The 14885-nt window shown below is 38.0% G+C and overlaps 1 protein-coding gene across 1 annotated transcript in view; it reads left to right on the forward strand.

Moving 5' to 3' along the window:
* Nucleotides 1-13857: 13857 nt before the first annotated feature.
* LIPN (lipase, family member N) overlaps nt 13858-14885 on the forward strand; it is a 26580-nt gene continuing 25552 nt past the window's right edge. Inside the window, exon 1 of the mRNA XM_006831123.1 lies at nt 13858-13965. Within this exon, the coding sequence (XP_006831186.1) occupies nt 13858-13965 (108 nt within the window). The remainder of the gene's footprint in view (nt 13966-14885) is intronic.

The following is a 14885-nucleotide window of genomic DNA, read 5'->3' on the forward strand; positions in this document are numbered from 1 at the left end:
TCAACTTGTAATCATTCCTCTTTATTTCCAACCCTCACATTCCAATGACCAGAAATTATAAATATATATTGATCACATGCTTGATCAATTTCAAACTGAAGGAGTTGATAGAATTCTTCAATTTCATTATCACTGGCTTGGTGCATAAATGTGAATAATAGTGATATTAACTGTTCTTCCTTGTAGGTGTATGGCTATCATCTGATCGCAGACAGCATTATACTTCATGACAGATCTTAAAATGTTCTTTTTGATGATGAATGTGGCACCATTACTCTTAAATTTGTCGTTCCCAGCATAGTAAATAAACCATATGACTATCAATATTTTGTCATGCTATACTTAGTCAAAAGCCTTTTTACTTTGTCAATAAAGCACAAGTTAACATCTCTCGGCATTTTCTGCTTTCAGCCAAGGTGCGTCTGACATCAGCTACAGTGCCACACCAGGACTTCATTTTGCTAGTAGAATTCTTCAATATTGCAAGTTGAGGCTTTTTAAAGAAGTTTTTCCTTAGTTCTTTCAGCTTGAGAAATGCTGACTGTGTTCTTCCTGTTTAGTTTTCTAGCTTCAGAGCTTTGCACATTTTATTATAATACTTGATTTTGTCTTTTTGAGCTGCTCTTTAAAATTTTATATTCAGCTCTTTTATTTCCTCTTTTCTTCCATTTGCTTTAGCTTTTCTACACTCAAGAGCATGTTTCAGAGTCTCTTCTGCAATCCATTTTGGTCTTTTCTTTCTCTCCTGTCTTTTTAATGACTTTTTGCTTTCTTCCTGTATAATGTTCCTGATGCCATCCTGCAACTCTCCTTGTCTTTGGAAACTAATGTCTAATGCATCAAACCTGTTCTTGAGATGGTCTCTAAATTCAGGTTGGACATAGTCAAGGTCATATTTAAACTGTCATGAACTTGTTTTCATTTTCTTCAGCTTCAGTCTAAAGTTTCATATGAGCAATTGATGGTCTGTTCCAGTCTGCCCTTGACCTTGTTTTGGCTGTTGATACTGAGCTTTTCCACCATCTCTTCCCACAGACATTGTCAATTCGATTCCCACGTATTCCGTCTGGTGAAGTTAATGTGTATAGTTGCCTTTAATACTACTTGAAAAAGGTAGTTGCAATGAATATGTCATTGATCTTTCAAAATCTATCTTGTGATCTTCCACATTATTTCCATCATTAAGGCCATATTTTCTAATTACCAATCTTTCCTCTTGGTTTCCAACTTTCACATTCCAATCATCAGAAATTATCAATATGTCTTGGTTACACATTTGCTCAATTTCAGACTGAAGGAGATGGTAAAATTCTTTAATTTTATCATCACTGGCTTTGGAGGTTAGTGCATAAATTTGTATAAACATGGTGTTAACTGGTCTTCCTTGTTGGTATATGAGTATTATGCTATCATAGACAACATTGTACTTCAAGATAGGTCTTGAAATGTTCTTTTTGATGATCAATGCAATGCCATTCCTCTTGAATTTGTCATTCCTGGTATAGTAAACTGATTGTCTTATTCAAAATCACCAATACTAGGCCATTTCAACTTACTAATGCTTGGAATATCAATCTTTATGTATTCTATTTAATTTTAGACAATTTCAAATTTTCCTAGTTTATCTTAGTCTGAAATCTCAGTTGAAACCTGTCCATCATGAATTATCCTACTGGTATTTAAGATACCAGCAACATAGCTTTCAGCATCACAGCAACAGGAAAGCCACCACAGAACAACAAGCTGACAGATGAGTGGTGGTTCATGAGCATTCTCAAATGCTATCAAAGATGAGGATCCTGGTGTGACACTGTGAATAAACATTAGACTTCTAACCACAAAATCAGTGGTTCAAACCCACCTGCTACTCATTGGAAACCCTTCACAGGAACACTGTAAGTTGGAACCAACTCAACAGCACTTAACAATATTTAACAACATCAAGATTGCAATCTAGTTATGGATATAATGAGATATACATGAAAAGTAGCAGCATGACATAATAGGCACTAAATGCCACATCAACAATTAGGCAATAGAAGTATTCAGTCTGTAAGTCTGTAAGAAGGAAAGATTACAGAAAGCGAAGAGTCAGAGGAGACATCAAAGAGGAGGTGAAGTGTGGCCTAGGTCATAAAGAAAGTCTTCGATTAGCTTTAGACATAGCCAGGAGCAGACAATCTGAAGACTATCTGGGTTTCAAAAGAACTTGGCTGGGAGATTAGCTTCTTGATGGTAGGGACTATGCTTGCCTTATTCATGATTCCATCCACAATTATCTAGGCACAGAATGTGATCAATAAATAGTTGTGGAAAAGCTGGGTGTGTCCTCTATATTATGAAGAACTTGACTGAGTCCTGTGGAAATGGGAGTAATTTTAAGGTTAAGAATAATTTATCAGGAATTTCTTGGCACAGATGAAGGAGTTATAGATGTGAGGGGGAGGACATTAAATGAAATCTGAGCTTTGTCAGGGGTAGGCTGGCTGGCAGGTCACCAAAAGACTTCATAGGGAGGTAGTTCTTTGGTGAATATGCCAGATCACAATGGTATACCCAGACACCCCATTTTGTCAGTGTCCCAGAAAGACTGCACTTTCATGTGATGACTCATGCAAATGAAATGTATAAGAGATTGCAGAGCCTAAACTAACTATAGCTTAACTATAGTTTTACATTTAAAACTATAACTGTTGAAAGAACTATATCCTTTTTTTTTTTTTTTTTGGCTGGAGTAGTGCATTCTTTTCCTCTAATAAAACACATGAGAAGTCCTACTATTAATATGTTGCTCAGTGTGCATGGAATGAAAAACCAGGGGAAGTATATAGTTCAATAAAATCATCATCTTCGCAATCAGGTTCAGAGACTTTTCTGAAAGACAAACACAGTCTAAAGCACCTTACATGAATTGTCACATTTAGTCTTCATGACAGTTTATAAAGTGGTCCAAATCTTTTATAGATTAGGGCAATGAAGTTTGACAATATTGAGCAATTTTCACAAAAATATCAATTCTCCAAATTTTGCCATCTGAATTTTAATATAAATTCTTATATCTTATAAGAACTAGCTATGCATCAGAACAAGAAGAGTGATAAAATGAACACTGTATCTACTCTAGCATATTGTCTTGCTGTTATTTTTGTTTGATTGTTGCTATTAGGTGCCATTAGGTCATCTCCAACTCAAAGCCTATACACAACAGAAAAAAATACTGTCTGGTACTGTGCCATCCTCATATTTGTTGGTATACTTAAGTCCATTGTTGTAGCCACTGTATTAATCCAGCTCATTTGGAGTCTTTCTATTCTCTACTGACTTTACCAAGCGTGATGCCGTTTTCAAGGAACTGATCCCACCTGCCAACATGCCCCAAGTATGTGAGATGATCCGGGCTTCTAAGAAACATTCTTGCTGTACTTCTTCTAAGACAGATTTGTTTGGAGGTTCATGGTACTTTTAACACTTTTCATGGTATTGTGTGATAAAGCACAAGGTTGGTTTGAAATACAATGTTGGTGTTTCAAACTCACTAGCTACTCCTTGGAAACCCTATACAGGGTTGTTATAAGCCAGAACTGATTTGGCAGCACTTAACAACAACAATAAAAACAAAAATAAATCAAATACATGAATTCTTTTCCAGTCTCCCTTTATCATTTTCCAGCTTTCCTATACAAATGAGACAATTGAGAATATCATTGCTTGTGTCAGGCACACCTTAGTCCTCAAAGTGATGTCTTTACTTTTAACACTTCTGTTGTTGTTAGGTGCCATCAAGTCGGTACTGACTCATAGTGACCCTATGAGCACAACAGAACAAAAACACTGCCCGGTCCCGGGCCAACCTCACTATTGTTGCCATTCTTGAGCCCATTGATGCTGCCACTTGGCCACATCTTGCTGGGGGTCTTCCTCTTTTTCTCTGAACCTCCACCTTACGAAACATGATATCTTTCTCCAGAGACTGGTCCCTCCTGACAATATGTCCGAAGTATGAAAGACGAAGTTTGGCCATCCTGGCCTCCAAGGAGCACTCTGGCTGCACTTCTTCCAACACATATCTTTTGGTTCTTTTGGCAGCCCATGGTACTTTCAATATTCTTCTCCAACACCATAACTCAAAAACATCAATTCTTCTACGGTCTTCCCTATTCACTGTCCAGCTTTTGCATACATATGAGTTTATTGAAAATACCATGATTTGGGTCAGGCGCACCTCAGTCCTTAAACTGACATCTTTGCTCTTCAACACTTTAAAGAGGTCTTGTGCGGCAGATTTGCCCAAGGCAATATGTCATTTGATTTCTTGACTGCTGCATCCATGAACATTGATTATGGATCTAAGTAAATTTAAATCCTTCACAATTTAATTTGTTCTGTGTATCATAATGCTGTTTATTGGTCCAATTGTGAGATTTTTTTGTTAGAATGCACAGAATAATGAAAAAGACAAATGCTATACAATTTTTACTCAGATAATTAATAATTTAATTACAATTCTGATGCATCTCTTCAAAAAGAAATATATGCTTATTTGGGTAGACTAGAAAGTCTTTAGAGGAAACGAAATTTTGTCTGACGTTTATTAAATCTTCCAGACAGGAAAAATAGCTCTGTGTGAAAGAGGCTTAAGGATCAAGAAACAGAGTGAAACAAAGTAAGCTCAAAGAGTCAGGCAAATCCTGTTTTTTCGGTCTTCCTAAGCACTCATTTTGAATGCAAAGTCATTGACAGGTTTTAAGATCAGCATGTTTAAAATATCAGATGAATCATTTGAAATGATCGCAATGACTACAATGTGAAAAATGATTAGATGATGGTGCTGGTGTGTGCCAAGGAGTCAGTAGAGGCTGTAAATTTTTACAGGAGCAGAATGTCTCATCTTTCTCATGCAGAATGACTGGTAGGTGCAAACTACTGACCTTGTGGTTAGGAGGCCAACTCACAATCCAACATGCTACCAGACTCCTTATGAAGTAGATTTTGTTGCTGTTGTTAAATGTTGTTGAGTTGATCCTGACTAGATGCAGGGAGTTTAGGTCAAAAAGTGGTCCAGTGAGAGGTGAAGGTCATTTTAAATTGTTACATGGAGATTTGGAAACACAAAACTGGCCGAGGACAATTCTTTTCTCAATCCTAGATTCTGTTCTAAGTCCTTTGTTAGAGACAGTCAGTGAATTTATGCAGATACTAGTATCTGAGTCCTGGTGTGGCGCTGTGGGTTGTTGCGCCAGACTGCAAAGCTGTTTGAACTGCAAGGTTGGCGGTTCAAACTCACCAGCTGCTCCTCAGAAACAGGGTCGCTATGGGTCAGAACCTACTCAATGGCACTTAAAAATAACAACAACAACAGTGGCCTCAAAGCACAAAATCTCAAGAAATCTGTTATGTTGATTACATATACACATATAGCTATTGTTTTATTCTATCAAAATTCTCAAAAGAGGTAGATCCTAGATGTTATCAAATATATGAATGATTTTCAGTGGTCACAGAATCATTTTAGTATAGCAATGTAAAATCACACACACAGAGACACACAAGCATTGTAAATAATAATTTGGCTTTCATCATTGGACTAGAGCCAATGTGATGAGTCATATTTCTAGATTTATTGAGGTAGATAATGTCTTTTTTTCTATAATCAGCTGACTTGGAGACCAGAGGACAAGCATTTGAGAAAATATGTTTAATGATTCAGACAGAAAAAATTTGGTAGGCAGGGATTAAAATCACGTAAAATATATGGCACAGAGTTGTGTATTTTGATCAGCTCCTATATGAAAAATAAAGAATCCAGTTGAAAGATTGGGGAAAAACATGTACTGTCCAGTACAGAACCACTGTTCATATCCATTACAATTCTTATTCATTATAATATTGATTATAGTTATATTTGTTGTTGTTGTTAAGTGCCATTGAGTCGGTTCGGACCCATAGCGACCCTGTACGGGGTTTCCGAGACTGTAAATCTTCACAGGAGCAGAAAGCCTCATCTTTCTCCCACGGAGCAGCTGGTAGTTTCGAACTGCTGACCTTAATGGTTTGCAGCCCGATTCGTAACCACTACGCTACCAGAGCTCCTTTAATATACATATATATATAATGCATTACAGCAGAAGCAACATGAGGCTTTCCACTCCCATAAAGATTTATAGCCTTGGAAACCCTATACAGAGTTGCTGTGAGTCAGAACTGACTCAATAGCACTTAGCAACAACAATGCATTATAATATTGATAATATACTAAAATGATAATGTTTGAAACATATTTGTTTAAAACTATGTTATTAGATTTTATTTCATGTATTCATGTGTTTTTTAAAATGTGACTACTAATTTTAGATTGAAAATTAGATATGTGGTTCACATTACATTTCTTCTGGACAGCATTGGTATACAGAAAAGTGTAAGGCAATTATCAACTAAAATCTGATTATTTATAGAAAAATTTGAATAATTACATATTTCTAAGAATTTTTATATCTATAAAGAAATGGAAAAACACAGACTGAAAGTTTTGCCATAGTAGTGATTTTTGATTGTACTCGTATTGGTGTGGCTCTATAGGATAAGCAGTGGACTGCAAGGTTGACAATTCAAAATCACCAGCAGCTTCTTGAAAATCCTATACACAGTCGCTATGAGTCGGAATAGACTTGACAGCACTAAACAACAGCAACAGATACAATGTAAGAATCATAGTGTACCAATGGAAATTTAAGAAACCCTGATGGCATTATAGGATAAGCACTGAACTACTAACTACAAGGTTGGAAGTTCAAACGCACCAGCCACTCTATGAAAGGAAGTTGAGGCTCTCGGCTCTCAAAAAGATTGGCAGTCCCAGAAACCCTACACAGGGTCACTATGAGTCAAAATCAACTCAATGGCAGTGGGCTTGGGTTTGGTTTATTGCCATTTAGTTCAAAAAACAGACTTCTTTTCTTATAAATTTCTTCTGTTTCATAAATTTTGTAGATAATATAAAGTTTTTTTTCACTGTACATTAAAACACTTCCTAGCATAGAAATCCAGTAGAATTTACAGCCAAACTGGTAGTAGAACAAATTAAGAAACCTGACCTCAGTAAGTGCTCAATAATGAATTAATCATTTAATTAATAATGATCATTGTTATTATTCCTCAATAGCTAAGCTAAGTTCTCTAGACCTTTAGATTCACCCATTCATTGATTCATTCATTTACTCACTCATCAAAGGTGAATAGCCAAGATATGTAACTCTAGAAGCCTACTATGTATTTTCAGGATGCTAAAGAAATCTGGAAATAATTTGACAAATAGGTAACAAAATTTAAAAATAGCTCAGAACTTATATCAAAACAGCCAATGTTGCCTCTTTGTGTTTTTCAGTCACCACTCACTGACTGACATGTAAGTTGAATAAGACCATATCTATAACCAGATACAACTTGAATCTCTAGCTTAGTATTTCGTGTTAGTATGTGTTTTTAAAGAAAGAATCTCCATTTGAATATACCTCCTACAGAAATTCATATACAAAATGAGCTCTAGATCATACCGTACATAAATTCTACAAATTAAGCAAGCAGCAAGGCAGACAAACCTGATTTTAGAAGAGATGGTATAATGTTCCTTCTGGTCAATGGTGTCATCCTTCACCTTCATTCTCACAAAGCTTTGATTTTTTTCCACCAACACAGCCTGACCCTCCCAGTGCAGGATGTGGATGCCACCAAGGACAGTCACTAGCACCTCTGTGTAAAGGTTTCTGACAGTAACTTCTCTTTAAATGTAAGTGAGTTTTCCTTTGAACATTTGGGACTGTGGTGGTTGAATGTTGAATTTGTCATTATGGTATCTCTTCCAAATCTTTTAATATTTAAACCATAAATGTGTGTATTTGTTATAGTGGAGCTGATCAAGAGCTTTGCCAACTTTGCTTTCTGGGCAAACAAATGAAAACTTCAAATGTACTTTAAAGCGTGTGTTAGTCAATTATTTCTTACCTATATACACACATGGAATTCTGGTGTGGTGCTGTGGATCAGCACTGTACTGCGAACCACAAGGTCAGCAGTTCAAACCCACTAGTTGCTCTCAGAAACCCTATATAGGCTCACTATGAGTTGGAACTGACTCGATGGCACTTAAGAACAACCACATACACACATCGAGTCCTGGTGTGGCACTATGGGTTAATGTGCTGGGCTGCAAAGTCATTTGACCTTCAAAGTCAGCCATTTAAGCTCAGAAGCCACTCCTCAGAAACCCTAAACAGGATCACCCTGACTCGGAACTGACCCAACAACACTTAACAACAACAACAGCAATATGCACACATGCATCTCTACTGAGCCCTGTTTGAATTTCAAAATGCAGAATGAATGGGATAAATTCTCTCATGAGCAAGGAAAACTTTCCATGTCTCAAAGTCTTTTACTTCAGGGCAAACTTTTTCTCAAAGTTGTAATATATCAAATTATTCTTTTTTTCCATCATTGTCATTAATTTCTATTTGGTTGTTGCAGCCTAATCATTCACCTTGGATGTATTTTCAAGGGGCAATTCTGACTCCTTTGATGCAAAGTAATGAGTTAAGAAAAAGCATTCTTGGAGTAGAGAGAAACAAGTCAATGAAAGAAAGACTGAATGTGGCAATAGCAAATGTGTTTTGAATTAGAAAATTGACAGGAAAATAAAAATCATTTTCACATTAGTTTCCAAAATCAGTGAACTCTGTTCAATTGTGGATTTTTAGTCATCTTGAGAATCAAATGGGCAGCAACTGTTAAACAATTTACTCAGACTACTATATGATCCTTGGATTAAGATAGTAGAAAACCACAGGCCTTCTAGTAGGTGCTCCTTTAGGGGACATTTTGCCCAAGATCCCTTTCTGGGTTTGATTTCATCTAGTTTTATGAAAAAATACAGGAAAAAAATTGAATTTGTAAAGAATGGGGATTATCATTCATATTCCATAGGGCCTAGGAAGAACTTTACATTTATTTTATTTCTGTTCATTTTAATGCATTCAATACTTAGCAAAATAGCAAGTGGAGTTCTGGTGCAGCACCATAGGATACGCACTCAACCTCAAGGTCAGTTTGAACCATAAGGTCAGAGGTTCAAACTCACCAGTCGCTCCTCAAAAAACCTATACAGGATTACTATGAAACAGAACCGACTTGATGACATTTAACAAGAATGACAACATATAAAAAGAGTGAATAAAACATTGTAAAAAAATGTTTACTTGATTTATTTGATAAAGCTATGTTTCTGTAGAAGCAAAAGAAATGAAATATTGGAAAAACTATCCAGATTGTTCAGTTAACCCCCAAAGTTGTAGATGAAATACAAGGTGTCAATGGTGTAGACATTCTTCTGATATCTGAGCTAATATCTAATCTGTAATGGTCTAAGAAGTTGAACTGTATTCATGCTATGTCCACATGAAGTCATAGCTACAACATTACTACTTTAAGAATACCACTGCATTTCCTATAACTATCCCAGGAGTCCACTGAGGTTTCTTTAAAAAGGGATTTTAAAAAATTCATAACCTATGAGACAATCCAGACGAGTTCACACACATATGACATGTCCTATCAGTCAGGTCAAAGGAGTTCTGTTAGTGTAGTAGTTACGAATCGGGCCATGAACTGCAAGGTCAGCAGTTCGAAACTATCAGCTGTTCCCAGGGAGAAAGATGAGACTTTCTGCTCGCATAAAGATTTACAGCCTTGGAAACCCTGCACAGGGTCGCTATGAGTCGGAACCGACTCCACGGCACATAACAACAACATCAGTCAGGTCAAAACAAGGTTGATTCTTTTATCAAAGACTGAGTATGGAGGGTCCTTAACTTTTCTACCTTTTCCAGCAAGTGGAGTGCGTCTCTTTCTCCTACATTTCTTTAATTGGAAGGAGCTTTTATATTCAAGTAGAACCGATTTTAGGATTTGGACAAATATGAACAGTATCTTTGTTTCTGAAAGGATTTGAGGACCATACCAAACTAAAAGAACTGAAACTCCTTTATCATGCTGAGCAGCAACTTAGTTTTTCCTACCTTCTTCATGCTTGTTGTTAGTGTTAAGTGCCGTTAAATCGACTCATAACGACCCTGTATAGGGTTTCTGAGGAGCAGTTGGTAAGTTTGAACTGCCAACCTTGCAGTTCAAACTGACATTTTGGTCAAGTGCTTACCCTACAGTGCCATACCAGAATTCAATTCGTGCTTCTTGTGGTTAACAGTCCAGTGCTTATCCTTCCCCTATAGGCATACAAACTGAAATAAAAGAGGAAGGCACACATTCTTCCAATATTTGGAATTCCAGGTGGGGTTCAAAGCTAAAGAGGTTTCATTATCTCTTCAGATGTTAATTTCTACTTTACTTAATTAACCCAAATCTCTACCAAGCCCACAGCCACAGAGCCAATACTGACTCATAGTGACTATTGTTGTTGTTGTTAGGTCCCATGCAGTCGGTTCGGTTCTGACTCATAGTGACCCTGCACAGGGTTTCTGAGGCTGTCTTTACGGGATCAGAAAGCCTCATCTTTCTCCCATGGAATGACTGGTAGTTTCAAATTGCTGACCTTGAGGTTAGCAGCCCAATTCATAGCCACTACGCTACCAGAGCTCCTTCATAGTGACTATAGGATGAGTAAAACTACCCCATAGACTTTCCAAGGTTCTAAATCTTACCAGAAGCCGATTGCCACATCGTTCTCTCATGGAGTAGCTAGTAGGTTTGAACTGCCAACCTTTTGGTTAGCAGCTGAGCACTTGACCACTAAGCCACTAGAGCTCCTACCTTGCTTAAAGCAGTGGTTAGTTTGTGGCTCAGTATTCCAACAACTGCTGCCAAAGTAGAATCTTAAATTTCTGAATCCCTTTGGTTTGTGCGTCCTTCCAGTTCCAACTCCTAAATTCATGAGTTGGGATTCAGAATTGCCAGTCTTCTCAGTTTAGTTATAATTATTCACATCAAGAATAACATCTGGGCAGTTGTTATGTTATTATCTCTGATTTTGAATCAGATCCTGAGTACATTTTACTTTCCCATGAGCTGCACTGGTTTGAAATACAGCTGAACCTTTCAACAGTACAGATACTCAGTTGAAACATGAAGGATTCAGTCAAACTGGTTGTTTGGCCTCAAGTAGACCATTATTTCCCAACCTGCAAGTGCATCACGGCTTTTAGTGTGTTGGGAAGACGCCCTGGGTGTGTGTCACAGCCCATGATTTCCTCATTTCCAGAGGCTTCCTGTCTCTCATCTCTCTACCTTCTAACTGTCACTACAACCGTACGTCATTCTTCAGCCTGATGCCAAAAACAAAAGTTCAGACGTTCTTAGTTAGAAAGAAGTCCTTGGCAACAGAAGAAGCTCATCTAACTGGGTAAGGTTCAAACTGAACAAAACTGGGAGTTAGGATGGAATAGCTGGCAGGCAAGTGTGAGGGCTTTGCATTGAGGTTGTCTGGGTTTCACCCCGGTTCTAGGTCACCTACTGGGCAGGTCTTAAATCTCTCTAAGCCTTTGTGTTTTCATTGATAAAAATAAGGGTAATAATAGTACTTACTTCATGGAATTTGCATGGGGCTTAACAAGGTTTCCTGGATTGTAAATCTTTACAGAGGCAAGCTAGAACATCTTTTCCTGTGGGATTGCTGGTGGGTTCAAACCACCACACTTTTAGTTAGCAGTTGAGTGTTTTAACACTGTTCCACCATTGCTATTTAGAACAGTGCCTGGCCCAAAGTCAGCACTCTGTAGAAGATAGTCATTACTGTTTTCAAAGATTGCAAACTGATATAACAATTATAGATATCAAAATCATCTTCAACTATACATGTGTATGGAAAGTAATGTAACTTCAAAAGCAAACTCTGAATTCTAGAAGTCGGTCATTGATTGGTTGCACTAGAGCTTCCATACTCCTCTTGTGCTAATTCTTAAAGCAGCAGTGACAGCATTTATTAAGAGCCTATACTGTCCTGAGTGTTTTACTATAGTATGCCACTTAATCCTCACTACTACCTTATGTTGTTGTAAGTGTTGTCATGTCAGTTCTGACTCCCAGCGACCCTATATAGGGTTCCCAAGGAGTAGCTGGTGGGTTTGAACTGCCATCTTGTGGTTCAAATCGACCTTGCTATCCAGTGTTTATCCTGCGGTGCTTAACCTACAAGGACTACCTTTGATGGAGATTATATTATTATGCTAATTTCACCAAGGAATACAGGATACAAAGTTATTAAATAATTTGCCCAATATTAAAAAACTGTGTTTGTGGTGAAGTTGGCCAGTTGGTGGCAGCATTCCTAAGACTAGCATATCCCACTGCGCTGTGCCAGGCTTCTTTTGGAGAAAGACCTGTTTAATCAATCATGGCAAGGCAGTGAGACTGCATACTGGAATGTGCAAATTTTGCCTCTGAGTGTCATATCAGTAGGAATTGACCATCAGCTTGTTTGTTTGGGTGAAGTTTCACTTACTCATTGTTATTTGTTTGCTGCTATGCTATGGAAACTTTCTCACTGAATTTTTAGGTATCCAAAAAACTCACAGATTAGCAATAGCATCAAACAAGTCAGACTTTTATTAAAATAAAACAAAGCCTCTATATTAGATTTAATTCATTTTAAGTCAACAGATTCTATGTGGAGAAATAGATTCTGGACAGTCTCCAGATCACAAATAGATCCATTCCTAAGTGTGTCTTTATGCTGAAGTTTTAGGTAAGTCAGAACAGACCTTACTTCTTCTTGTTGCGAAGTGCCGTTGAATCGGTCCCCACTCATAGCTACCCTGTATAGGGTTTCTGAGGAGCAGCTGGTGAGTTAGAACTGCTGACCTTGTGATTTGTAGTCCAGTGTGGATCCTGTAACAACACACCAGGAATCCAGTTCTTACTTAAGCCCGGGTAGCACAGTGTGTTAAGCATTGGACTGCTAACCTGTTGACATGTTGATGCTTCAAACCCACCTGCTGCTCTGAGGGAGAAAGAAGACGCTGGCTGCTCCCATGAAGATTTACAGTCTTGGGACTCCTATGGAGTGGTTCTACTCTGTGCTAAAGGGTCACTCGGAGGTGGAATCATCTCAAGAGCAGTGAGTTTAGTGCAAGAAAAGGCTTGAAGTCTTTTCATTGATTTAAAAGTTGCATGTGTGGCAAGTGAAGGTGATTGTTATAAAGAATCGGTTGCAAGTAAGGATTGGTTCACAGGGCCCTGGTGGCATCGTGGTAAAGGCGCTCAGGTCTGCAATTCGAATGCACCAGCCACTCTTGCAGAGAAAGTTGAGGCAATCTGCTTCTGTAAAGATCTGCAACCTTGGGAACCCTATGAAGCAGCTCTAGTCTGTCCTGGGTGGCCACTGTGAGTCCGAATTGACTGGAAACAATGTGTTTGTTGTTGTTAAGTGCGAGTAAAGTCGGTTACAACTCATAGTGACATGGTATAGGATTTCCAAGGAGCAGCTGCTGGGTTTGAACCACTGACAGTGAGGCTAGCAGCCCAGTGCTTAGCCTATAGCACCACACCAGGACTCCAAGTTTTTTTTTTTAGTTTGTTGTTGTTAAGTGCGGTGGAGTGGATTCTGACCCATAGCAACCCTTTATAGGGCTTCCAAAGGGGTTGGTTAAATTGTTTTAAAATGAGGACAAGTTTACATAACATTAAGGGGCAAGAGGGACTATCCATAATAATGTCCCAAGTTAGTCCACTCTGTACTGTCTCAGTTTTCTCAGGTGATTATTCAAGTGTTTGTAGAGCATTATTTTCATGTCATTAATTAACTTGCATTGACAAAATTAATCTGTGAATATTCAATGTTTTATGCCAGGCATTCCCATGATGTGGCTGCTTTTAGCAACAACCTGTTTGATTTGTGGAACTTTAAATGGTGATGGAGTCTTTCAATTGCAAAATGAAGTGAATCCTGAAGTGTGGATGAATATTGTAAGTCAAGGAAAATGTCAGGGAAAAAAAAAAAAAAAAAGATAAAACAGGGTTAACTGGTGATGAGATGATCAGTTTTTATTATAACAGAAAATCTGGTATGAGAATAGATGAACCATAGGTGACTTTTAGCATTTCTACTGGACAATGTGTTGTTCTGTTGCACGTAGAGTCAGTAATAGCTGAAAAGGATCAAAAGCACCTAACAACAAAAGTCTAGCTAACTAGATCTGATCTTGTGGCTGAAGAAATAGAAGTTTCTAATAGCAAGAAGCAGAACTGTGTTTTCATATATCACCTCATTTTTTAAATTTATAGATATTAAATATCTATAATATAAATATCTTAATATAAAATAAAAATATTAAGCAGTTTGGATAATTTATATGAATACCTACTACGTATCTATGGAGTCCTGGTGTGGTGCTGTGAGTTAATGCGCTAGACTGCAAAGGCAGTTTGAACTGCAAGGTTGGTGGTTCAAACTCACCAGCTGCTCCTTGGAAACCCTCTAGTGGGTCGCTATGGGTCGGAACTGACTCGAAGGCACTTAACAACAACAACAACACATATCTATGGTTTTATTTTTAAACTAAGAATGGTTTCAAAAGACAGTTTAGTTGAGCCATCAAGGCAAACAAGTTCTTTCAGGTCAAACCCCTCCTCTAAGACTGAAACTCAAAGAGAACATATGAGCAGGCATATAAGTTTGTTGGCAAGCACGTTAGTCTACTGGGGAGTGGAAGAGGGGAAAAGGCAGCAATGAAGAAATGGGCTGAATTTAGCCACGGTCCATTGACTCCCATTGACCTGGAGATGAGAGAGAAAAGAGGAAGGCTGCTGGTCCAATGTGTGGTGAGACCTGGGGACTCCTGAGCCCGTGGACAAGGACATAGCCACAGAAGGACAGAGCTAACAGT

Source organism: Chrysochloris asiatica, unplaced genomic scaffold (genome assembly GCF_000296735.1).
Source record: "Chrysochloris asiatica unplaced genomic scaffold, ChrAsi1.0 scaffold00003, whole genome shotgun sequence".
Lineage (NCBI taxonomy): Eukaryota > Metazoa > Chordata > Mammalia > Afrosoricida > Chrysochloridae > Chrysochloris > Chrysochloris asiatica.